The sequence below is a fragment of the Aspergillus luchuensis genome, chromosome 5, assembly GCF_016861625.1.
Source record: "Aspergillus luchuensis IFO 4308 DNA, chromosome 5, nearly complete sequence".
Lineage (NCBI taxonomy): Eukaryota > Fungi > Ascomycota > Eurotiomycetes > Eurotiales > Aspergillaceae > Aspergillus > Aspergillus luchuensis.
This window is the reverse complement of record NC_054853.1, coordinates 5,223,216-5,247,946: the sequence shown is the minus strand read 5'-3', so window position 1 is coordinate 5,247,946 and position 24,731 is coordinate 5,223,216. Positions and strand designations below refer to the sequence as shown.

General features: G+C 51.1%; 9 protein-coding genes across 9 annotated transcripts; 8 read left to right on the top strand and 1 right to left on the bottom strand.

The window, feature by feature from the left end:
• Nucleotides 1-129: 129 nt before the first annotated feature.
• Nucleotides 130-4,175, bottom strand: RSE1 (DDB1/RSE1 family protein; the record flags this gene model as incomplete). The annotated part of the gene is made up of 4 exons (XM_041691681.1): nucleotides 130-156; nucleotides 209-1,493; nucleotides 1,684-3,757; nucleotides 3,932-4,175. 4 exons carry the CDS (start codon nucleotides 4,173-4,175, stop codon nucleotides 130-132), a joined length of 3,630 nt encoding a protein of 1,209 aa, XP_041545141.1.
• A 789-nt stretch (nucleotides 4,176-4,964) lies between these two features.
• On the top strand, nucleotides 4,965-6,441 carry AKAW2_51719A (ubiquitin domain-containing protein DSK2; the record flags this gene model as incomplete). Its single annotated transcript, XM_041691680.1, has 2 exons — nucleotides 4,965-5,429; nucleotides 5,503-6,441. The coding sequence occupies 2 exons, from the start codon at nucleotides 4,965-4,967 to the stop codon at nucleotides 6,439-6,441; spliced, it is 1,404 nt and encodes a 467-aa protein (XP_041545140.1).
• Nucleotides 6,442-7,857: 1,416 nt separating this feature from the next.
• On the top strand, nucleotides 7,858-10,141 carry AKAW2_51718A (transmembrane 9 family protein; the record flags this gene model as incomplete). The annotated part of the gene is made up of 4 exons (XM_041691678.1): nucleotides 7,858-7,942; nucleotides 8,010-9,349; nucleotides 9,396-10,069; nucleotides 10,123-10,141. 4 exons carry the CDS (start codon nucleotides 7,858-7,860, stop codon nucleotides 10,139-10,141), a joined length of 2,118 nt encoding a protein of 705 aa, XP_041545139.1.
• A 13-nt stretch (nucleotides 10,142-10,154) lies between these two features.
• On the top strand, nucleotides 10,155-10,478 carry AKAW2_51717A (uncharacterized protein; the record flags this gene model as incomplete). The annotated part of the gene is made up of 1 exon (XM_041691677.1): nucleotides 10,155-10,478. The coding sequence occupies one exon, from the start codon at nucleotides 10,155-10,157 to the stop codon at nucleotides 10,476-10,478; it is 324 nt and encodes a 107-aa protein (XP_041545138.1).
• A 3,487-nt stretch (nucleotides 10,479-13,965) lies between these two features.
• On the top strand, nucleotides 13,966-15,772 carry AKAW2_51716A (putative choline sulfatase; the record flags this gene model as incomplete). Its single annotated transcript, XM_041691676.1, has 2 exons — nucleotides 13,966-14,376; nucleotides 14,435-15,772. 2 exons carry the CDS (start codon nucleotides 13,966-13,968, stop codon nucleotides 15,770-15,772), a joined length of 1,749 nt encoding a protein of 582 aa, XP_041545137.1.
• A 468-nt stretch (nucleotides 15,773-16,240) lies between these two features.
• AKAW2_51715A (nitrilase) lies at nucleotides 16,241-17,514 on the top strand (the record flags this gene model as incomplete). The annotated part of the gene is made up of 2 exons (XM_041691675.1): nucleotides 16,241-16,645; nucleotides 16,714-17,514. The coding sequence occupies 2 exons, from the start codon at nucleotides 16,241-16,243 to the stop codon at nucleotides 17,512-17,514; spliced, it is 1,206 nt and encodes a 401-aa protein (XP_041545136.1).
• A 332-nt stretch (nucleotides 17,515-17,846) lies between these two features.
• AKAW2_51714A (MOSC domain-containing protein) lies at nucleotides 17,847-18,410 on the top strand (the record flags this gene model as incomplete). The annotated part of the gene is made up of 1 exon (XM_041691674.1): nucleotides 17,847-18,410. The coding sequence occupies one exon, from the start codon at nucleotides 17,847-17,849 to the stop codon at nucleotides 18,408-18,410; it is 564 nt and encodes a 187-aa protein (XP_041545135.1).
• Nucleotides 18,411-18,642: 232 nt separating this feature from the next.
• On the top strand, nucleotides 18,643-20,710 carry AKAW2_51713A (catalase; the record flags this gene model as incomplete). The annotated part of the gene is made up of 11 exons (XM_041691673.1): nucleotides 18,643-18,673; nucleotides 18,718-18,844; nucleotides 18,900-18,923; nucleotides 18,980-19,190; nucleotides 19,257-19,349; nucleotides 19,412-19,419; nucleotides 19,465-19,588; nucleotides 19,639-19,926; nucleotides 19,994-20,078; nucleotides 20,135-20,563; nucleotides 20,622-20,710. 11 exons carry the CDS (start codon nucleotides 18,643-18,645, stop codon nucleotides 20,708-20,710), a joined length of 1,509 nt encoding a protein of 502 aa, XP_041545134.1.
• Nucleotides 20,711-21,874: 1,164 nt separating this feature from the next.
• AKAW2_51712A (sulfite oxidase) lies at nucleotides 21,875-23,667 on the top strand (the record flags this gene model as incomplete). The annotated part of the gene is made up of 2 exons (XM_041691672.1): nucleotides 21,875-22,119; nucleotides 22,191-23,667. The coding sequence occupies 2 exons, from the start codon at nucleotides 21,875-21,877 to the stop codon at nucleotides 23,665-23,667; spliced, it is 1,722 nt and encodes a 573-aa protein (XP_041545133.1).
• Between the last annotated feature and the right edge of the window lie 1,064 nt (nucleotides 23,668-24,731).

Genomic DNA, 24,731 nt, shown 5'->3' with positions numbered 1-24,731 from the left:
TACCGGATTTAGGATAATCTGGTATTTGATGTAAATGTACATGTCTTCATGTGCAAAAGGAGAATCAACTATGGGGTATCCGAAACCCTCATACAACATTAGCCCTGGTAGACGCCGAAACCATTCAAATTAATACGCCACCCTGGTCCGCATGTCCTATAACATCATTAGTCATCTTATATGTTAATTGTAGTAAAGGCAGTCTTACCGAAATCTTGCGCTCGATTTCCCGGACAGAACGGTCCAGTTCCGCTGCGATCATCATCTTCGTATCATTAGGCAATAAAAAGTACATCTCGCACAGGTCTCCGTCAATGACACCCTTGACCGGCGCATAGTAACTGCGGTAGATCAGGTGGTCCCGTCCAGCGAGAGGAGGGTGCTGTGCAGCTAACTGCATCTCCAGGTTTTGGAAGAAGTCCACATCCTCTCGGCCGATGAATGGCACCAACATACCAATCGTGCCCTGGAAACCAGTCCAGACGAGGATGTCCCGACCACCTGCTACAAGTTGAGTCTTGTGCAAGCTCGTTGGGATGTCCTGAGTATACACATGGATCATCAGCTCCAAGCGATTGGGAGTGCCCTGGAGATAGCCGCGTTCGTGAATCAAATGCGCGCCCGATCCATCCTCATCCGCCTCTTCAGACGTCTTCTTCGGGCAACGGAGGAGCCAAAGGTTGCCAAACTTGTCACCACCGGCAGTGGTTTCATAGTCAACCATAGTGGTGGCAGTGGTCCAGCGAGACACGGAATCATCCACAAACGGAATCAACACGTTCTCTTGATACTTGTACACGACATACGTGACACTTTCGCGAACGTCGCTGACGACAATGCGAGATCCCTGGGTCTGCAGACCAACGATGGTCTTTGGCACAACCGGCGCCTGACACTTACGAAGGAGCTGTTTCATGCCAAGATCATAAATGCGAAGCAATGACCCGATACCAGCAACCAGGCGGCCCTGGAATCCCAGCAACGCAAGAGGTGGTTCCTCGACCTTGGTCTTGTGGATGAACTCCAGCTCTCTTCCATCCTCCTGGAAGCGGTAAATGTGGATATAGCCACCGGCGGATTTGGGCGGGTTGACACTCATGTCTTTGGCTGTTCCTACCACCAGGAACGTCTCATCATCCTGGCTGGTGAATGGGACTGCAGCAATGCTAATCGCCGCTTCATTCTCTTCCAGCTCGATGGTATGAACAACTGCCTTGGCATCCAAGGGATCAACCACTTGAATACAAGAAGCCCAATGCCCTGTGGCCCGGGGGTATCCGAAGTCTTCGGGTGGAAGAACGGTTTCGTCACCGCCACGGGACTTTGAATCCTCCAGCAGCTTGGCTCTGGTAGAGGGAGACAGAACATTGTTGTCAGATTCAATAACGTAGAACAACGGCTGCTCAGGATGCTTCAGGAAGCGGCGTGGAGTATACGAGAGCGGAATCGACTGTTGCAACATGTTGTTGTCCAGCTTCTCGATAGAGAAAATCCTAGCCACGCATGTTAGCTGATGTCCAGTAGATACCTCAAGGACAAATGATAGTGTAGATGAATGATCTCAGTAGGAACAATTGGAAATAGTACAAGTATAAAAGGTTCTTCCACATAGGCTTTCGGATCCCAGTTCTCATCATACGATCGATTGCAGGTGCAAAGTGGGGATAAAGATAATAAACGTACCGTAGATTTTGTCCCTGGATACCGACCATGCCCTCCACGCACTGTTCACTTGAAAAGTTCCAGCCCCATTCGAGCCCAACGTAATCGAGTGGAGTAAGCATGAAGCCCTTCGTTTGAACATCAGAATACCCAAGCCAGGGACGCGAGCTCAGGCCCAGCACTGCCGTTTGTCCCTTGACAGACACCTGGAAAAGCTTCACAGCTTTAGATCCCAGAAAACGCGTGCGAGTATCCGAGAGTTCACCGGTGACCTCGTCCAGAACTGTCCGCAGGTAGACACCGGAATACAGACCAATGTGCAAATACAAGGTAGTTCCTCCGGAACTGGAATCAGCCATTGACATGATGTTCAGGGCCGAAGGAGCAGCGGTCAGGGCTTGAACCGACTTGTTCTCCAGAGTAGAGTCAGGGTCCAAGCTCAGAATACGGACAGTCGAGTCGTCACAGCCGACAGCCAAGAACGAGCTCCGAACACGACCTTCGGGAACTTCGCCCAGACTGAGACAGGTAACCGTGCCTGACATTTGACGGCGCTCGTCATACTCAGCCAAGGACCCGTCAGAGTCCATCTCAAAGTAGACGATCTCGCCGGAACTGAGAGCAACGGCGACTTGACGCTCGTTGGTTGCGGCTGCGACAATCGACCGATGCTGAGGGGCAGGCCACTCATTCACCCGACGATCTGCGAGAATGTGACGGATACCCCTGGGGTGGATTTGAATCAAAGAGTCCTCGCCGAGCTGCTGAACAGCCAAGGTTGGTGCGGTGGATAGGAAACCAGTGTCGGTAACTTCCTCGACGGTCTCGCCAATGCTGAGCACAAGAGTTCCGTTGGCAAAGGAGAGAATGATGTAAGCATCAAACTCATCGGATCTGGTGAGCTTGGTCGTCCAGACCGCAGAAGGCACACTGGGCAGCTCTGATTCGACAATTTCGGATACTTCCAAGCCATGCTTGAGCGTCCTGAAACTGCTCCGAGCGCCAGCGCCAGAAATAGTGTAGATTTGAGGCGCATCGTCCTCGGTGATGTTGACCACCTTGCTGTCAATCAATGGGTTGAGGGAGTTGATGGTTTCAACAAGGTTGAGGTTCTCTGCACCTCTTGGCCGGAAATAAATGGGGTCACAAGGGACTGATGGATCAGCGGAGAAAGCCTCGCTCGTGAACTCAATCTCCTCATCATCGTCACCCAGCTTCTCAAACTGGTAGAAATGATGGTTACCAGCCTCACTGGCAACATAGAGGAAACCACTCTTCAGGATCAACAAGCTGGAAGCCAGCGGAACAGTGTCAAAGTACTTGATTTTCAGTCGCTTGACTTCACCCGTGAGCTGACCGTTGTCATCTTCAACCATGTCGATGGTGAGCTTGAAGAGATCACCGTCTTCAGTCTGAATGAGAAAGAAGAAAGCACCCCTCATCTTGTGCATCACACCGGCCGTGATGGAACGCTTACGCTCCGGGTTCTCAGTGGCACCGCTGCGCCGAGGAATTGGCACTCGGAACGCATCTTGGTTGGAGTGACGGTAGGTAACACTGTCCTCCGCACACACCAACACACCACTGGGACCGTCTGCGCCTCCAGGGACCTGGAAGAGAAGAGAAGCCGTGCGATCAACGGGATCGGACCACTTGCGGACTACATGATTGAGTCCAAGATCCAGCTCATAGTAGACCAGATGCTTCTCCAGCTCCTCGAAAGCCTGGCCAGTGGGGTCCTGATCAGACTCTGAGTAGTCGACCTCAAGCGCTGCGAAGACCGGGTTTTCATACCCGACATCCAACGCCGTCATGGCAAACACCAGTGTCTGCGGCTTGTGGGCTTCAAGCGGGGACGAGATCGTCAGCTCGGCCTGCGAGTTTCGATTCAGGACGTATACAAGCTTGTTCTTCTCAACAGAAGCGATAATACACGCACGGCCCTTGGGATCCACAGCCAAATACTGGCCTGGGATGACACGGCGGACACCCGACTTGCCAAATGTCTCGAGATGAATCCGGTTGAACCGGTTCTGAGACGGCACATACTCAATGATAGTGATGCGTCCCGAATCCGAGCCAATGATGATGTAATCTACAGGCATCTTTCAGCACAGTTCTCAATCACCAAGACCCAGTGTCAACGTTGCCGACCGGGAGCACGTCCCAGCACCAAGCGGGGACGATTCGGCAAGGGATCGTGCTGCCCGGGAAGCTTGAAGAATCACTATGATGATCTTGAAAGTCCGACAGGGAAAGCATAACATACCTTTGCTACTACCGGCCAGTCTGAAGGCTGCCAGCGAGCGGATGATGCCAAAGACATCTTGGGAAAAGAGCGGCGTGACCTTGCCCTGGGTGGGATCGGGACGATGGATCGTGAGCTTCGATCCGGACGCGGTGACAATCTGCTGCTCCTTGGTCCCAGCAAATTGACCGAGAATGGCCTGGGTGATCGCAGTTGGAGGCTGGATCGTCAAGGAGTACATGAACATGTGCGAAGTAGTCGCCATGGTGAACAGACGCGACTCTCACCGAGCCTAAACAGGTGGAGGAGGGGTGTGGTTGGGGGGTTGTTTACGACGCGATTGTAGCCAGGATGACACTACAATGCAAGCAGTCCCATTGCTGCCAGTGGAGCAGATGGGGAGAGAGGACTCTCGAAACCGAGTGTCCTCACACAGAGGGAAGGTTGGTGGAGAGGGAAGGAGAGAGAAGCAAGCCAGACAGCGTGTTTCTGCAAGAAAGGAAAGGAAAGGTGAAAATTCCGGTTAGCGAAGAAGGAAATGAGCTTGTGGTTCCGTTTGCCTGGTTTGGCTGCTATCACGTGATAGCTCTATCTTCACTTACACGGTACGTACGGCACCTTACACAGCAGCCCGCCGATGTGGGCGGACCGGCGGGGGAAATACCGTTTGGGCGGTACAAGCGTGCTTGGAAGGCGGACGATGCGATTCTGCCCGCTTCTACCTCGCCGGTTACGCTATCATCCGTTAACTCAGCACTGAGGCAACCCCATACCTAATCAACCTAGTAAGTTAACTAGTTAACTGGCCGACGCTGCCTTACTCTCCCTGCAAGAGGACAACTTCCCCAGTCCATTGTGCATATCTACCCGTCTACCTACTTCCCTTCCTTTACACCACTATCTCCTCTCCCCCATCCTTTTTTCCCACGACGTTCCTACTTTGATCGACTCTCCTCCGACAACCTTTATTGTGTGACGTGATCTGTCTCTTTAGGCTGACTGTCTCCGGACACCCCTCGATCACCTCCAACCCGTCGCAACCCCAATACAAACCATGGCTGATGATACTACCGCCGCCGAGGATGCGCAAATCACTTTCAACGTGAAGTCGTCCAATGATGCCAAATACACTCTCACGTTGCCATCATCAACCTCCGTCTCTGATCTGAAGGAGAAGTTATCGTCATCGGAATATGCTGATACCCCGGCTGAGCGCCAGCGTCTGATCTACTCGGGCAGAGTCCTCAAAGATAATGAGACCCTGGCAACGTACAAAATCAAGGACGGGCACACTATTCACCTGGTGAAGAGTGCGCCCAGCAATGTGCGCCCTGGAGGTGCTGCGTCGACGACATCAACATCCGCACCAGCTGGCGCTGCTCCCACTCCTGCGGCTGCTGGCGTTCCTACTAATCTCGCTGCCGGTACGGGCAATAACCCACTCGCGGGGTTGACGGGGGCCAGGTATGCCGGGTTTGCGCAACTGCCAGGTGCGGGAATGTTTGGACCTGATGGCGGGGTAAGTCGTTTGCCTGATCTTGTCCTGACAGACTTCTTGTGCCATCAACAGACCACTAATACACTGTTTCTAGATGGGCCCTCCTCCTGACACGGAATCCATGCTTAACATGCTCGAAAACCCCCAATTTCAGTCTACGATCAACGAAGCTCTGCAAAACCCCGCCATGATTGACATGATGATCCAGCAGAACCCCATGCTGCGCGAAATGGGTCCCGGCGTGCGCCAGATGATGCAGAGCCCGGAGTTTCGCCGCATGCTCACCGACCCCAACTCGATACGTCAGATGGTACAGATGCAGAGAGCTATGGGTGGCGGGGGCCTTGGTGGAGGAAGCGCATTTCCCGCTCCCGGGGTTACCAACACAACACCCGAGGGAAACAGAGACGCTCAGAACAACACCGGTACTACGCCCACTCCTGGAGCCGCGTTCAACCCCTTTATGCCTGCCGGACTTGGTGCTGGAAATCCTTTTGCGGCGCTTTTTGGAGGCAATCCCATGATGGGTAACCCTGCTGCAGGAGCGACGCCGTCGGGCGCCTCCCCTACCGCTGGCGGAACTCAACAGGAAGGTACCGAGAGAGCCGCTGGGGGTGACAACGCTACGGGACAAGGACAGAATCAGCAGGGCTTCCAGAATCCGTTCAACATGTTCATGAACCCAGCGCTCTTTGGTGGCCAGGGTGGTCAGGCGGGTGCGAACCCTTTCAACCCGCAACAGAATCCTTTCCTCCGGGACCCAGCCTTGCTGCAACAATGGATGCAGAACCTGGGTGCTGCGCCGGGAGAAGGCGGCGCGGCTGGCACCAATCCTCTGGCGGCACTCTTTGGTGGTGGATTTGGCAGCCCCCCTCCGCAGGATAACCGGCCCCCTGAGGAACGGTATGCGGAGCAGCTTCGTCAACTGAATGATATGGGATTCTTCGAGTTTGAGAGAAATATCGAGGCTCTCCGTCGAGCAGGAGGCAGCGTGCAAGGGGCAGTGGAGTATCTCCTGAGCCACCCTTCTTAATCACGTCTTCATTCCGACCGCGATGACTTGCATTATTGTTTTTCATTCTTCGAGTTTCCCCAGTTGATTTATATCCCTTATTGACGATGCATTTCTGCGTACGTGTCAATGCGGGATGACCCTTTTTTATGTAGCAAATATTTTCACAGCCTAGTTGCACGGCGTTACATTAGCAGGAATCATGACAATTTACAATCGCAAGCGGAAAGGTAAAATGTGAATTAAGACTGAGTGTAGAGCGTAGTAGTAACAACATTCAAGCATATAAACCTCTCCAGAGGCCCAGAATCTTTTTCCTTTTCAATAGATATGGCCATTCCCCTTGTCTTATCTGTTCTCTGTCTTGTTAGTTATCTTCTCTATATTCCTGATAAATCCATCATCTGAGATATTTTTCTCTCCTCAGATATCCTCCTTTCTTTTCATCTAGGTATAGTGACCGATAGGAGTTCACTTGCTGTTAACCCGACACCCTAACTGGCGGACATGATACTGCCGGACTATACCACCTAGTATTTACTTCTACAAGGAGAAGTCCTCTCTGATATTACACTTAGTTCATCTAAACTTACTACAAGCTTGATACAATCATAAACTCTTTTAAGTCTACAATACGCTGATCGTACCTCTCAGTAGTGAAGACCGACCGTATGTGACGTGGGTGGTGCATCTCCGGCAGAATCGCGCAACTTTAGGTTAATTTTAAAGCCTTGGGTAAAGCGTAGCTTGCAGATAGATAGATACCTTAAATTATTAGCATCTACCATAAAAGTGTCCTGACCATGGGAATAGAAAAAGGAGGCCGGCCTGGAACTGGTTGCGGAATGGCGCTAAACCCCTTGAGGAGGGCGAGGCTTCCGTGCTCTTCTTCACTTCCGAAACAAAGCATCGAGAAACGAACCCCGTCTTCTTCTCCTTCTTCCCCTCTCTTCCTGTTTCATCTCTTCCCTATCCTCCATCCTCCTCTCTCAGTACTCGCGGGTCTAGTTCACTTCATCTGGCATTCAATGCCGTTTCCACTCGTTCGCTCGGCCTGAGTTGTCCTTTTGCTGTCTTCCTCCACCCACCCGCATCTTGAACCGCTGGATCTCCGTTCAATACCTGCTCGTCGGGCTGCATCACCCATCCCCGTTTGCCAACTAGCCTGTCCCTTTCCTTCAGTCTTTCGGATATGTTCGTCTTTTGAGCTCTGGCCTGCAATTACATTTCGTACATACTGCTTTTAATACCCCAAACTATACGAGTTGAGCTCTGAGAAAGAAGATCGGGCGGTCAGTTGAAAGTTATTGATCTGCATCTGGGATTGTCGGATCCGCCACGTACGAATCAGCTGCCCGCGATCGTGGGTGCATTGCGCAACAGCATCACCCACCGCTTCGGACACCGTGGGCTGAATCCTTCTTCCGCCATCCGATCATGGCGTTGTCTCAATTTTGGCGTCCCCGTCAGTGGACGCTATGGCTTCTCTTTGTGTCTTATGCCTATGCGTTTTACGTTCCTGGTAGGTGGTCTACGCCGCGACGATGCCCGTAGGACTCTTGATGCTTACGCATGAATGCTACTGCCAGGCTACTCGGTCAAGCGCTACAATGACGATGAGCATATTCCCCTCCTTGTGAATAAGATCTTCTCCGACAACACACAACTCCAGTATGCCTACTTTGACCTGCCTTTCGTCTGTCCCCCTAGCGGAAGATCGCATGGTGGCTCCCCCTTCGGTTCTGGACAAAGCGTGTCTCTGAATCTGGGAGAGATCCTTCGCGGCGATCGCATCATGACCTCGGATTTCGAACTTCAGATGGGTAAAAACGTCGAATGCCAAGCGCTCTGCACACAGGAGGTCGGGCGCAAGGATGTCAAATGGGGTCGTCAACTCATCCACGAAGGTTATGTAGCGGAATGGATTGCCGACAATCTGCCTGGAGCGACAAGCTTTGTGACCGTTGACCGTAGTCGCAAATATTATGCTACTGGCTTTAAGCTGGGATTCCAGGAGTTTTCGCCCATCGACGGCAAGCCGCGTTACTACATCAACAATCACTTTACCATTGTCATCCGCTGGCGGTCGGCACCCGAGGGCGGAAAGGTTATTGTTGGATTCGAGATCTACCCGAAGAGCATTCGCGCCGCCGATCATCTGGAGGGCGGCTGCCCCCAACATGTCCACGAGACCCACGAGGGATTGGAGCTGTACATCCCCCCGGATACTTCCAAGCTGCGCGAAATGTACCCTGGATCATCGTACATTCCCGAGGAGGATGGCGACATTGACGACGGTGCCACCTTGAAGATCCCCTACACCTACTCTGTCTACTTCAAGGAAGAAAATGGAGTCGACTGGTGGAACCGGTGGGACTTGTACTTCAGCAACCAGGATGAGGGCTCTACGACGCATTGGCTTGCTATTCTCAACTCGTTGACCATCGCTGGTGTTCTTGGGGTTGCCGTGTATGTTATCTGGAGTCGCACGGTTCAAGGAGACATCAAGGGCCGTGGAGATGGGGCCATGGAGGATGGAAAACTCAAGGTCCGGAAAGCCAAGCCCGAGAGAAAGGGCGATGGACTTTTGGAGCAAGGAGCAGATGTCGAACGGGATGCGGATGTTTCATCTGATGACGAGGGTCTCGAAGATGTGAGTGGATGGAAACTCCTTCATGGTGATGTCTTCCGTGTGCCCCAGTACAGTGGACTGCTTGCACCCCTTGTCGGCTCCGGTATGCAGCTGCTCTTTATGGTGTCGGGACTTTTGCTACTCAGCTGCCTGGGTGTTTTGAACCCGAGTTTCCGTGGCGGTTTCGTCAGCGTTGGTATGGGTCTGTTCGTCTTCGCTGGTCTCTTCTCGGGTTACTTTTCGGGAAGGCTTTACAAGACCTTCGGCGGTACATATTGGCGCAAGAACACTCTCATAGTAAGTCGTTCATATGGTGTGATAGGACTCTGGCTGACCGATTCAGACTGCGTTATTCTTCCCTGGACTCGCTTTCTGCCTCATCTTCATTCTCAACCTCTTCGTGTGGGCGCAGGCCTCTAGCACTGCCATTCCTTTCGGCACGCTGGTGAGTCTTCTGGCTCTCTGGCTCCTCATCCAAGTGCCGTTGGTGTATGCCGGCAGCTGGTACGGATACGTGCGCACCGCGCCCTGGGAGCACCCGACCAAGACGACCTCCATTGCGCGTCAAATCCCGCCACAGCCATGGTATTTGCACAGCATCAGCGGGACTCTCTTGACCGGCCTGGGTCCATTCGCGGTGCTGTTCATTGAGCTTCTGTTTGTCTTCAAGAACCTGTGGCAGGACAAGAGCGGGTACTACTACGTGTTTGGCTTTTTGAGCGCCGTGTCGTCGATCCTGATGGTAACGGTCAGCGAAGTAACAATCATCGCAACCTACAGCCAACTCTGCGCGGAGAATTACCACTGGTGGTGGCAGAGCTTCCTCACGGGTAGCAGCAGCGCATTCTGGGTGTTTGGCTACTGCGTGTGGTACTTCATTTTCCACCTCCACATCACTGGCTTCGTATCGAGTCTGCTGTTCTTCAGCTACAGCTTCCTGGCGTGCGCCGTGTATGGTCTCCTGACGGGCACGGTTGGATTCCTGACGGCGTACATGTTCATCCGGCGGATCTACAGGTGAGTCAATGCTTTGTTGCATGTTGCACGTAGGCCGATGCTAACCGAAGCAGTTCCGTCAAAGTTGATTGATCGACTCAAATCAATGGCCGCAGCAGACAAATCCATGGCGCCTCGACCGGATTCTAGTCACGTGGTGTCATCTACCAGCACTGTCCTACATGAGATTGGTCCGCCATATCCAACCGCCGGCAATCCCATCCTTTCTTTGACAGGAAAAATATGTGAATGTCGCGGGCCTTTGGCAGTTGTGGCCTGTGGCCCTGCTGTGTTGGTATATATAAGAAGAGTTACATCTGTCATTAGCGAAATCATAGCCGTTGACTTGTTTCCATTGACATCCAAGTGGCAAACTCAGCCAGCCTCAAAATGTAGACCGTCCAAGTCTCTCCGACCATTAGATAAGTAAAACCAAACCCCAAGTTTAACCCGCCAAGCCCATTTCCGCAAGGGACACCGGGCACATGACTGCGCGCATCCAGAGAATATTCGCCAAGCGGTCCCCGACCAGTCCCATCTTTGGGAAGCTACTGCCACAGCAGTCTTTGCTCATGCCACACCCTACCTCAGTAGACGTACCATGTTCCTAAAGAATAAGGCTTACTTTCAGTACAGCCAGAACCATGACTACTTTCTTGACATAGAGGTATTAACCTACTGCCTCAGGCGCCAAAAACCTAAAGCAACAGGCAGTAAGAATTCTACCTGCACTAGAATACGGCTTTACCTTGTATTGTGAGCATGCTCTCTTCTAAGATAAACAGCAGGGTATAGCATAAGCGGAAACTGGCTGATGTGGAGGAAAGCCTAGCAGGTTGTGGCAGTAACGTACCTCCCCATCTTTCAGACCACCAAGACCAACCAACATGGGCGGATGTGCACGCCAAGCCAAGCAGGCGGAATTCCAATTCCAACTTATGTGCAACAAGCGCAGCAAACAGCAAGTGTGGAAAAGTGTACCAGCAGTGGATTGAGATCGGTTCGATACATGCAACCTACTCTTCTACAACCCCCCACCCCCCAATGGAAAATCTTAATACTTTCCTGATTGACCTCACTGCGTGGGATGTCGTGGTACATGCATACATCAACCAGCGAGATTCAAATTTTAGGCAGAAGTTACTACCTACTTACTATCTACTATGAGAATGATCATCTTGAAATAAGATTCTACATGCATCTTAGTACGTAGTTATTTAGTTGGTTAGTTAGAAGTGATCATTCGACCCACGGACCCCCCGAAATGCGGGGAAGCTTAGTACCATTAGTCCTATTAGTACAATTAGTTAGTATATGATAATACTAATAGTAGTCCATACTATGATTCTTAACTACTTAGTTAAGTTTAATATTTATACCTGAAATGGAATAACTATCCCTTAGCGGCAGTTTATGATCACGCAGCTAGTATTTTAGTCTAACGTAAGTGAATTGCTTAAAAATAGATAGTTTCATTTAGTTACTAAACCTCCAAAGTAGTGTGTTCTAGAATGGTGACGACCGGTGGGATGATCATCTTCTAGATTGTATACGTAACTTTCGTTAGGATTTCCACGCGGAATGGATGGGGGGGTTGGGCGGGAGGGCGATGATGCCATCGCCCCGGAATATTTGGTGATGTGACGGATAGATAGTTACATGGACACTACTCCGTAGGTATGCTCGTTCCGACGGCATGTCCGAAGTTTAATTTATCTATCTATCTATCTATCTGTTCTATCTATGTCATGTATCTTATTTGTTTGTTTATTGTTATTTGTGTGTATGTTGGTTGTATGTGGGATGTAAATTATGATGAGATGTGGGTAGGACACGGGGGTTGGCGTTGTGTAAGGGCTTGATTGCTAGCAGGTAGGGTGTCTGTGTGACTGATTGATTTAATTTACTTTCCACTGTTGTGGGATGAAGTATACCAAGTACTAGTCATGGGACATTGAATTAGAATTTCTGGCTCTATTCACAAAGTCTACTACTAGTTAGTATGTGTCCTTGTACATTTGTGGTTCTTTCAAGCCTTGCTAAAGGTGGGAAAGAGGTGAGGATCCGTGGATCGGGGGAAATTTGGGCAGGTGATTTCTTTTTCTTCTTTTTTTCCCTTCCCTTCCCTTCTTTTTATTCTTTTTTGCTATTGTAGGTGACTTTTCCCATCCTGGTTTCTTTCCCGTCGTTGTCCAACCCATCTGGGAATAATGAATGGTTCCGGCGAAGAATTCTGGAATTGGGTTGGGTAAGTGGCAAGGGGAAGGCTTGAATTGTGGTTGGTGGTTGGATTGTTGGAGAAAGACTCCGTGGAAGTTGCTTGTCTTAGTAATGAGGTTCTACTTATTAGGAAATAGTCTATCACTGAGGTCAAGGTGAGGTGGACTTGCACAGGAAACCATTCAGTAGAAGTGGTAGTATAATCTGGGGATGGGATAAAGTCAGATTGCCTTGCTGTATGACATGTACTGTACCGGGGATGTTCATATCTGGTATCAATCAGTACATAAAACAGTTTACATTAGTATGAGGACAGATCGCATGTCGGGGCTGGGCTGGGCTGGCTGTAGTGAAACCTCGCCTGTTCTTTGGAAATCACCCCAATGTATCGCGTGCTCAATCCCACACCCAATCAAACATTGTGGCGACGCTGCTGACGCATGTCCCCGTTAGTCAGCAGCCTCAGACCCCTGTCGGATCCGGCCGGGGGTGGAAACAGCGCGACCAATCAGCAATAAACCTATTGCCAAGGGGCCAAGAGTGGGTGATTGAAAAAGGACTAGTGTGCAGCGGGATGCTCGGCTAGCAGACCGGGGAAGGGAAGATGGTTCATTTCGAAAAATGAAGCGAAGCAGCGGTGTCAGCAGATTGTCTATCTTCCGACAAAACAGGCAGGAGGGAGATTCAAGGAATGTGGAGAGGGTGTAGATGAATAGTAACAGGTATAAACTCGGCTAAGATAAAAGACCATTGATTAGACTAAAGTACCAGTTTTACTAGTGTCGCCATCGGAGAACCGCGCCACCGCGATTGGCTCGCGTGGCAACGCCTCGAGGAATCCGTTGCCTATCAGAGGGATTGGCGGTGGCCCCTTTTCTGGCCTGTGATTGGGGAGCCCCGGGCGGTTATCAGGCGGTTCTGCCGATCTCCACTCTGGTTCTTTGAAAATATGCCGGGGGCAGCAGCAGAAAGCAGCAGAAAGATAATTAATGCTAACGGAACTACCATAGTAGACTAGTCTAGTCGTAGAAAAAAGATACCATGCAGCAAACTTAGCCAAGACTTTCAAAATAAGAAAGTCACATTTTTCGGGACTTTGTTATGTTTCTGTTCCAGGAGACAGATACAGATAGATACATACACAACAACCAACACCCCCAGATACAATTAATTAATCATTCTTCTATTCGGCTCTCCTGAAGATCCTCCTCCCGTGGCTGTGAGATCACCCTCCCTGCGTCACCAACCATGGAACCTTCCGCAATCACACCATCGTCCCCGCTGATGGTTCCATTGTTGCGGTGACATGGAGATCTGGTGCGACACGCCCCGGTAGCGCGGCTGTCGCCCTTTTCCCTCCCGGTTTTCACTGCCCACCCATGGATGCTTTGATTGGTTGGTCAATTTTTTGCTCGTCTACTGTCTTCCGTCTCCACCAGTCCTTCGCTCCGCCTGACTTACTTATATCCTTCTCTGGCCCGGTTGTCTCTCTTTGTCGTCCGCTCCCTTTTCCTTATTGACACTCCTCTCTCTCACATACTCCTCCGTCATTTCCTTCCCTTTTAAACCTTCCCGTCACACTTTCCGACATCATTGTCTTCCTTGGTGTCGACGTCACGCGTCTCCCCTTTTTGACTTCACTTCTATCCTGATCCAGTGCATCCATCCCCGGACAGAGAGTGTCCTCCATCATCATCATGGCTGAGAAGAAGCCTAACATCCTCTACATCATGGCCGACCAGATGGCGGCCCCCTTGTTGGCCTTCCACGACAAGGATTCCCCCATCAAGACCCCCAACTTGAACAAGTTGGCGCAGGAAGGTGTCGTTTTTGACTCCGCCTACTGCAACTCGCCGCTCTGCGCGCCCTCGCGCTTCGTCATGGTGACCGGTCAATTGCCCTCCAAGATCGGTGCCTACGACAACGCTTCCGATCTGCCTGCAGACACCCCCACCTACGCTCACTATCTGCGCCGTGAAGGCTATCATACCGCTTTGGCCGGTAAAATGCACTTTTGCGGTCCGGATCAGCTGCACGGATACGAGCAGCGCCTGACCAGCGACATCTATCCTGGCGATTACGGCTGGTCAGTGAATTGGGATGAGCCGGTAAGTTTATTCACCCCGCCATCCGGCTTGGGGAATGGCGAAATGCTGACCGAAATAGGAAATCCGTCCCGACTGGTACCACAACATGTCTTCCGTCATGGAGGCGGGTCCCGTGGTGCGCACTAACCAGCTGGACTTTGATGAGGAGGTCATCTACAAGTCAACCCAGTACCTCTATGATCATGTGCGTCAGCGCAACGACCAGCCGTTCTGTCTGACCGTGTCCATGACTCATCCCCACGACCCTTATGCCATGACTAAGGAATTCTGGGATCTGTATGAGGACGTCGACATCCCGCTGCCTAAGCAGGCGGCTATCCCGCAGGACCAGCAGGATCCGCACTCGCAGCGTGTGCTCAAGTGCATTGACCTCTGGGGCAAGGAGATGCCCGAGGAGCGTATCAAGGCGGCCCGCCGCGCTTACTACGCTGCCTGCACGTACGTCGACACCAACGTGGGCAAGCTGCTCAAGGTGCTTGATGACTGCGGAGTCCGCGACGACACCATCATCGTGTTCACTGGCGACCACGGCGACATGCTAGGTGAGCGCGGTCTCTGGTACAAGATGGTCTGGTACGAGAACTCGTCGCGTGTCCCGTTCATTGTGAACGCGCCCAAGCGATTCGCACCCAAGCGGGTCAAGGAGAACGTCTCGACCATGGACCTGCTGCCGACGTTCGCAGAGATGGTGGGGGCACCGCTGGTGCGCGAGCTGCCGCTGGACGGCGTGTCGCTGATGCCCTACCTGACCGGCGAGGACGGCGTCAAGACCAACACGGTGCTGGGTGAGTACATGGCAGAAGGTACACAGTCGCCAACGGTGATGATCCGGCGCGGGCGCTACAAGTTCGTGTACTCGTTGGTTGACCCACCCATGTTGTTCGACTTGGAGGCCGACCCACAAGAGCGGGTCAACTTGGTGGCGGGGCTGACGGAGAAGCCGTCGTTTGAGGCTCCCAAGCCCGTGCCTGTCACACAGTTGAACCCTGCGCCGCTGCCCACGCCAGGCGATTCGCCTCGGGGTTCACCGATGCAGCGTGCGTCGTTCCCATTCCCCACACCCCCGCGCACCCCTAGCCCGGGCAAGTCGGCGTATGCCCTCCCGGAGAGCCGTGAGCCGGCCAAGCTGCTGGCGTACTTTACCGAGGAGGTGCACGCGCGGTGGGATCTGGAGAAGATCCGCGACGACGTGTTGCGGTCGCAGCGCCGCCGACGCCTCGTGTACTCTGCCCTGATCCAGGGCACTCCATCGATCTGGGACTACGAGCCGCGAGTGGACCCTAGTGCGCAATACGTGCGCAACCAGGGCAAGGGCGCGCTGGACGATGTGGAAATGATCTCTCGGTGGCCGCGGGTGTTGCAGCAGGCTGCGACCGCAAAGGGGATGAACGTTTAACTGATCTTTTCCTGTTTATACGCTTTGCTTAAGTTGTGATGAACGGGTTGTTTGGGTATTAAAATTGGAGTCATAGCGAGGCGCATGGGCTTGCATTGCAGCTATTTCTTGCGTCTAGCGTTGAGCTTATGTATTATAAGACATTGAATCAATGTATGTACGCAATACCGGAAGATTGACTGATAATTCCTACACCCTTGTCATCTGTAGCGGCTGAGTAATTAGTAGATGGTATCAATCCAGCAGTCACTGAAAAAGCTTTATATCCAAATGACGTGTTGTCAGGGGCCGTTTGATGCCAAAACAAAGAGTGCACTACGTCACATGTAACCATGGGTCTAACTTTGTAACTTCTCCGCACTCCAACCTCGTCATCTCACCACCACCACTCAAACAACATCATCATGATCATCTTGATCCTTCTCATAATAGTCATAATCATTATCTAGTATAATCGGATTAGTTACTATGTCCCCCAGAAAACTCACCCTCGCCATCGCCCACCCAACCATAACATCCACCTCGCCATCCCAAATCACCCAGCTCGCGCACTCTGCATCGTCAAAGGGCGCTCATCTCCTCGTCATCCCGTCTTACGCGACACCATCTGCAACAACAAGAAATAAAAGCCCGAGAGATCAATATTTGAAGCTATTCAATTGCGCTCACGACCTATCCGACCCGGGAAGTAATCCCGAATGCCACGCCGAGAAGAAATCCAAAGCTAGAGAGATCCTGGAGCATCTCGCTCAGGAAACCAAACTGTTCCTGATCGTGGGGTTACTGGAGCGCGCGTGTGGGAATCTGTATCATACTGTGGTGTATATACATCCTGCGGATGGGTTGGTGGAGAAGAGGAGGTGTTTTGCGCTGGTTTGTACCTCTTATCTTTCTGTATGATGATGGACGGGTATGCTAATAATTTGGTGGTGATGATATAGACCGGCGCAGCAAAGACATACCTCTCTTCCGGACAACCGCATACATCTCCGATCACTATCAATTGCAAAAGTGGGCTCGAGGTGAAGATAGGTGTCGGCTTATGCGAGGAGAATTACCATCCGCTTATTCGGCAGGAACTCTATACAGCTGGTATTCAAGTCTACATCTCCCTCGGCGGTGTCTCCTATCTCGATGGCGGTGACAGCGATGGTGGCGATGAAACTGGCTTATGGGAGAGTTTACTGCGCACGGTAGCTGTCGAAGGAAGAGTATTCGTTCTAGGAAGTTACACTACTTCTCAGCCTGCGCATCAACATCAACTTGCCTCTCCTACCCGTATCCCCAGCTGGCAATTCTCACCAGGCGCGAAGAAACGGTCCCTGTCTATTACAGCTGAAGGGCCACATGAGATTGTCTGGCCGGAGGTTCGGCATGCCGATGGTGGTGGTGCAGCTGCGGCTATGGGACCACGGAGGTCTGTGACGGCGGAGGGACCGCATGAGATTGTGTGGCCAGGACAGTCAAATGCCGATATGAGTGTGGATGTGGATGGGGAAATGAGTCCCGGGAGAGTGGAGCAGAGACATGTTCATGTTGGTGGTAGTGGTAGTGGTAGTGGAAGGGAAGGGCCGTCGGGAGAAAGTGGGTGTGGAGGGGCAGTGTGGATAGTGGGTCCGTTTGGAGAGATTCTGGCGGGATCGAGGGGAGGAGTATCGTTGGATGATGATGGGTTGTTGGTGAGGGAGGTGGATTTGGAGGATTGTATCCGAGGGAGATGGGATCGGGATTTGGCGGGGTAGACAGACCTATTCAACTGCCGTTCTATATGGAAATATTATGCACATTGTGAATATAATAAACATTAGGAAAACCAAATACTATCTCTTAAGTAGTCGAGATCTACCTACCCGAGAAAGAACCAACCATATCTACACAGTACTGACCAGTTAAGCTTCCGTCAAGCAGAGACTAATCATCTGATGATGATGATCCCTGTCGCTGAGCTGGCAGGAGGGGTAACCCCACCATCACTCTATTTGTATCATCTTAGACTATATCCCAACTTCATCTACTCCTAACCATCCACTCCATACTAATCATAGCAAACAATCACCATCACTTCCACACCACAATGTCCACAACTACCACCACCACTACATCCACAACAACCCTAACAGGGACAACCACCCTCCCTCGCGTCCTCTCCGTCTCCAAATCCCCCACCCACACCACCTCCAAAACCCCAGTACCATCAATAACTCTTCTCCCCAACCACGGCGTCAGCGGCGACTGCCACGCGGGCAAAACCACCCAGCACACCACCGGCAGCACTACAGCCAGCAACCTCCGCCAAATCCACCTCCTCCCCATCGAATCTCTCCGTCACATTTCCTCCACCTCCTTCAAGGGCACCAAGCCCCTCACTCCGGGTGGAATCGGCGAGAACGTGACGACGGAGGGCATCGAGTTGGGGAATCTACCTCCTGGCACGGAGATACACTTTGGGAATCAGGATGATGGGGCAGTGGTGGTAATTACGAGTGTGAGAGAGCCTGGACCGGGATTGGATCGAGTGAGACCTGGGTTGAGGGAGGCGTTTCGGGGGGTCAGGAAGGGCTGGTGGGGGGTTTTGGGAGTGGTTGTGAAAGGTGGGGAGGTTAGGGGGGGTATGGGGGTTAGGGTTGTGGTGAAGTAGTTTGCTACGGTTTAACGGTTGCAATTAATTTGGATGAGTAAAGAGTGTCTCTTATTTGATGATGGTGGTGGTAAGGTTTGATAAGCATTGGGTAGTGTAGTGTGTTGTGATGTAATTGACTTTTTGGGGGTCAGGGTATAAGTATAAACATGATTCCTTGGAGGGAAGTTTAGTGTTTTGTAGTGGACAATTGCAACTTGTCGATTCTGTCATCAATTGCTTTACTAGGATTATGGATCAACGCTACTATACCCTCGCCGAAGGTATGTCCTTATAGTACATCTAATAAAATCTGCTAATAATCCAGGCTGCCCCTACGCCAGCAACGCCAGTTCGGTGCAGTTGCGCAGCGGCAATGGCGGCCTGCTTCTAATGCAGGATACCCAGCTCATTGAGACTCTCTCTCACTTTGCTCGTGAGCGGATTCCAGAGCGGTAATTTCACTACCTCCATCACCATCATTACATGTACTAATAGCTTGTTCAACAGCGTAGTCCACGCCAAAGCAGCCGGGTACATTTCCTCCCCCCTCTATCTCCCCAAAAACAACAACCCTACTAACAGCACAGCGCATACGGCGAATTCACCTGCACCCACGACTGCTCCGACATCACCTCCGCCAGCTTCCTCAGCGAAATTGGCAAAACCACAGAGCTACTCCTGCGCGTCTCGACCGTTGGTCCGGAGGCTGGATCGGCCGATACCCTGCGTGATGTGCATGGCTGGGCGATGAAGCTTTATACGGATGAGGGGAATTTGGATTGGGTGTTCAATAATACGGTAATGCCTTTCCTCCATGGGAAGATGTGAAAGTGAGGGTATAATAAGCTAATGTGTTGGTTATAGCCCGTCTTTTTCATTCGCGATCCGCTCAAGTTCCCGTCGCTGAATCGGTCTCATAAGCGGAATCCGCAGTCGCATTTGCCGGACCCGAATATGGTATTTTTTTTCTTCTTCTATGAGTCGTCGTGTTGGGTCAGGTGCTAACTTGTCATTGATAGTTTTGGGAGTATGTTTACTGCTACATAGGAGTGAATATCTACTGACTGGCTAGCTTCCACGCCGGAAACCCAGAAGGGTTCCATCAGCTCCTCCATCTCTTCAGTGATCGAGGCACCCCTGCGTCTTTGAGACATATAAATGCCTACAGTGGACATACCTACAAATTCACCCTCAAGGTATTACCCCTGTTTCACGGATATATGATTACTCACTGACTCTGCATCAGGATGGCTCCTTCAAATACGTCAAATTCCATATCAAAACCACTCAGGGCATCAAGAACCTCACCAAAGAAGAGTCTGTCCGCATGGCCGGAGAAAATCCCGACTTTCTCATTCAGGATCTCTTTGAAGCCATCGAGCGGAAAGACTATCCGACCTGGAATGTTTACGTGCAGGTCATGTCTCCCGAGCAGGCTGAAAACTACCGATGGAATATCTTCGATATGACCAAGGTGTGGCCGCATAGTGATTTTCCGCTGCGGCAGATTGGGACGATGAAGTTGAATCGGAATGTATGTCATCCCCACTATTTACCAGGTAACAAATAGGTCCATGCTGATGATAATGGTGGTTGATCAGCCCCGGAACTACTTCACCGACATTGAACAAGCCGCCTTCTCTCCATCGAATATGGTTCCTGGTGTTGCTCCATCCGCCGATCCTAGTAAGCCTACACTATCTGCTCCTCAGTCCAATCCAAGACTAATATATATGGTATAGTGCTCCAAGCGCGCATGTTCTCCTACCCCGACGCAGCACGCTACCGCGTCGGCACCAACTACCAACAACTTCCCACCAACGCAGCCAAAACCCAAGTGTATTGTCCCTATCAGCGCGACGGGCAAATGAATTTCTCCGACAACTACGGCGCTGATCCCAACTACGTCGGGTCATCTCTGAAGCCCATTAAATTCTACCAAGATGTGAAAGGACAAGCACCGCAGGCTGTTAGCACCCTCACAGAGCATGAGAAGTGGGTGGGCCAGGTGAGTAACTTTCAGTATGGGCTATATGAGGATGATTTCGTGCAAGCGAGGGGGCTGTGGAAGGTGATCGGAAAGGAGGAGGGCCATCAGGAACGGTTCTTTGGGAATGTGGCGGTGCATTTGGGGCAGGTTTGGAGTGATAAGTTGAGAGGGAGGGTGTATGGTGAGTTTATCCCTTGATTTCTTTGGTTTGTTTCAGGTGATGGTGCTGATGAATGTAGAGCTGTTTTCAATGGTGGATCCGGGGTTAGGCGAAGGGGTGAAGAAGGCTACGGAGGAGGTGGTGAGGAAGAGGGAGAGTAAAAAGTAGAGAGTAGAGAGTAGATACGTAGATGTGCTGTACTTTGTGTAGCTAGGGGTATAAAAGTGTTGATTATAGTGTTGTTTTAGGATGGTCAAGAATGCATGCCAGCTGTCATTGCTTAGTACTTTCGGAGAAAAAATGTCAAGGAGCATTCTTGTGCATGGCAGTGGCCAATCCAACCATCGGGAGGAATTTGCTGCATATGGGCTGTGACGGGGCAGTTTCAATACGCTTTCTCAGATTGTATAGTAAGTTTATCACATGCTGTACAGGTCTCTTTCGTCTTCATTTAGCTTATTATAATTTATAACAGTACTTACAGACTTGCAAATTATACCATTTTTAAACATATAAAAGCATCACAGTATACACCAATTAACAATTTAGAAAATATCACAATACCGAAACCCTTATCGTCTCCCCCCTTCATAACATCCACACTACTCTGATCAACAAGATACCCGGATGCATCGGAACATAACCCCCTCCCCCCAAACCCAATTCCGGATCTAGACCGCGCATTCACCAATCACGTCCATTCCAATGCCACTTACCAACCTCATTTAACAAGTCTACCATAACTAACTGCGAAGCACTAACGTCCAAGATCCACCCTAATGATAACGTTACCCACTCCGCAGTCCACACCAGCTAGCTAGCTACCCCAGCCCTACAACCTCCCTCCCTACATCCCTCCACTATGAAACAAGTATACCACAAGTCCCTACACCATCCACCGCAAAACAAGAAATATCCCCAATCTGACTCAACCCAGTCAGATATCCCGTTTCCCCGCTCAACCCGACAGGTCCGGCGATTTCTCGGGTGTAAACATACAACAGGGATAAATACTAGTATACTATAGATAGTTAGTTGGTCTGTGGTAGTGGTAGTCATGAAGTCACCCGTTCCAACATTCCACCAACTCACTAAACCAACCAGGTAAGTAATATACATGCATTCCCCCCACCTCCTTCTCCTCTTTTCGAATCTGCTGCTTCCGGCGTATTCCTCCCATACACTACTACTACTCCTATCAGTATTATCTGTTCTTGGTATACCTCATCAAGCATATATAACACCCACCACCACCCATCCACATCAACCTACTCACACATCACAAACATCCTACATTAATATAACAATAAAGGACTGATCTGGGAAAAGGTCATGTCCACCCAAACCAGCACCATGACGACCCTAACCGCCCAAATGGACACGACCAACCGACCCGACGAATGGAAGATCGAGCAAGGCATGGCAGGTCACAAACTGCCTATTCTCGATCAATCCGGTCTGGACACCGTGCACATCTACCCGCCGAAGCCGACGCAGCGGTATAAAGATGAGGAGGCGATCGAGGCAGTCGGGGATCGAAATGAGTTGTTTAAGAGGGAGAAGGAGGGGTGGAAGGGGTATTTATCTCTCCCTCTTCCACATCCCTTTATTCATAATGTTTTATGCTAACGTTGCATGATTGGTATAGATACGTGGAATGGGAAAACTACCCCGATAAAAAAGCCAAAGCGCACCGCATCCTCACCTCCCAAACCTTCGACCCCTGTCCGGATTACATGTTCGGTCCTATCCCCGACACCAACCCCGTGCTTACCGGCGAGGATTTCAAGCAATGGCACGCCGCGCTAGGCGGGGAACTTGCCTCCGTGGCTGATGATAGCTGGCGCACTGTGCTCCGGGAGAAACATCCGGATATGCTGCATCTGCTCCAGTTCCCGTATAACGGGGAGCCGCCGAAGCGGCTGGTGACGTCTAAAGTGGTCACGCCGAATCCGCTACACTTTGTGCGCAATCACGGAGGCATTCCCCTGATCGAGAAGGATAAGTGGAGTCTCCAGCTGGATGGACTGGTCAAGCATCCGAAGAACTATACATTGGAGGATCTGCAGGATGAGACGCGGTTCCCGCGGATGGAGAAGCTCGTGACGATGCAGTGTTCGGGAACGCGGCGGATCGAGCAGATTGCGCTGTATGGGGGCCAGGGCGATGAAGTGCCGCAGGCGCCGTGGGCGGAAGGGGCGATTGGGACGGCGCGGTACGTGGGGATTAGTTTGAAGAAGGTGATTAAGGATTGCGGGGGGTTGATTGCGCCCGCGAAGCATCTGGAGTTGTATGGTGCGGAGACGTACATCAAGGATCTGGAGGCGATGAATTACGTGGTGAGTGTGCCGTGGTCGAAGGTCAAGGCGAACGAGGTGATCCTTGCGTGGGAGATGAATGGGGAGCCGTTGCCCAAGATCCATGGGTATCCGTTGCGGGTCGTGGTACTGGGGTATATCGGAGCGCGCAGCGTCAAGTGGCTGTATTGGATCAAGGCGATTGAGAATCCGTCCCGAGCACCTGTGCAGAGCAGGGAGTATCTCTACTTCAACCAGCAGGTCGGGAAATATAACCAGCGTCCCACGGATGGGATCCAGATCCAGGAAATGCCGGTCAGTTCGGCGATCATGTCTCCCTGGACGAAGCAGGTGATTGTCCATGACGGGAAGATCCGGTGCAAGGGGTGGGCGTATTCCGGGGGTGGACGGTGGCCGGAGCGGGTGGAGTTGTCGGCGGATGGGGGGTTCAGTTGGTATGCGGTGCCGCAGGAGAAGTTGTCGAAGAAGGGGAGGTGGACGTGGCGGACGTGGGAGATGGAGTTGCCGTGTGATGTGGAGGGTTGGATTGAGATTGTCTGTCGGTGTTGGGATAATTCGTTGAATACCCAGCCGTTGAATGTGCGGGCCGCGTGGAATTGGGGCCTGCATGTGACGTCCTCGGCGCATCGCATTAGTGTGTATAGTGTCAACAAGAGGCATGAGGCCACGAGGAGGAAGATTGAGAAGATGGAGCATCTGGGCATTCCTCTTGCCCCGTTGACGTTTTATCAGCCTGTGCCGGGGCAGACACAGGATGAGTATGAGGAGTTTTGGAGGACACATGATCCCAGGGATGCGGATGATTAGATGGGAATAATGTGGATTGGGGATTGATCAGACTGACTAATAGTGAGCGAGTAATAATACTGTTTTATCTGCAATATCAAATCTAGCCAGAGTGTTAATTGATGCTGAGGGTCTGTGATGAAGTTATGTGAATAGTAGTCCACTCCATCCATATGACAATACTCTTCACATTTCAGCATATTCAATAGTCATACCCTTCATCTACCATACCATTCTAATGGTATACAATATCGCATGATTAGAACCAGGTCCATTTAGTGGAAATCTCCGATCTGCTGAAGAGCAGAATCGCAACATTCCAAAGATCAGGTAACTAATCTAGTACGCGCCTACGCCTATAAATAGCCTCGTTTTCCTGCCATTTCACATTCAATTATTTCTCATTCACATTCATATATAGTACAAAAGTATCATGTATTAAACATAACAGCCCAGCATTCACCGATCTGTGAGTGAATAGACCCACAGCTCGGTGAAAGCCAAAACTAGGGTGGACGGGTATTTAAGCCAGCTTCTTGCCCCGTCAACGATGATGCCTTTGATTTCAATCATCGCCTTTGTGTGGAATACTTGATCCTACTTCATCACTCCTGAGATTTATTTACCTCTACCTCATTACATTACGGCTCAATTCTGGTACTCGCCCAACATAACATGGAAGATACTCTATACGCTTCCATCCTATGAACGCAGAATGTCGACAACCACAGATACAGCACTGCATCTTTCCAGCTGTCACCTTTGGTGTTTATAAACCTCTGCACTGTTCAATCACGAACTTCCCACAATCTTCACTCTTATCAGACACGCCCGATGTCTAATATCAGCCGAATTATCTGGCTAAATGAAGTAATAGAAATCACTACAAATTATGTCTATCTGTTTTCCAACTATGTGGGACATGGCAGTCTTTCCCACTCAGAAATTCCATTATGCCGAGACTGCACTGTGTGAGACACTCTTTCTGGGCCCATCTACAACACGACTCTCTACCCGTCTTCAGCTTGACTAGGACATCAAGAAGTCATCGCCGTCCGTGCAATCCCGCTACTCAATCTTCCACC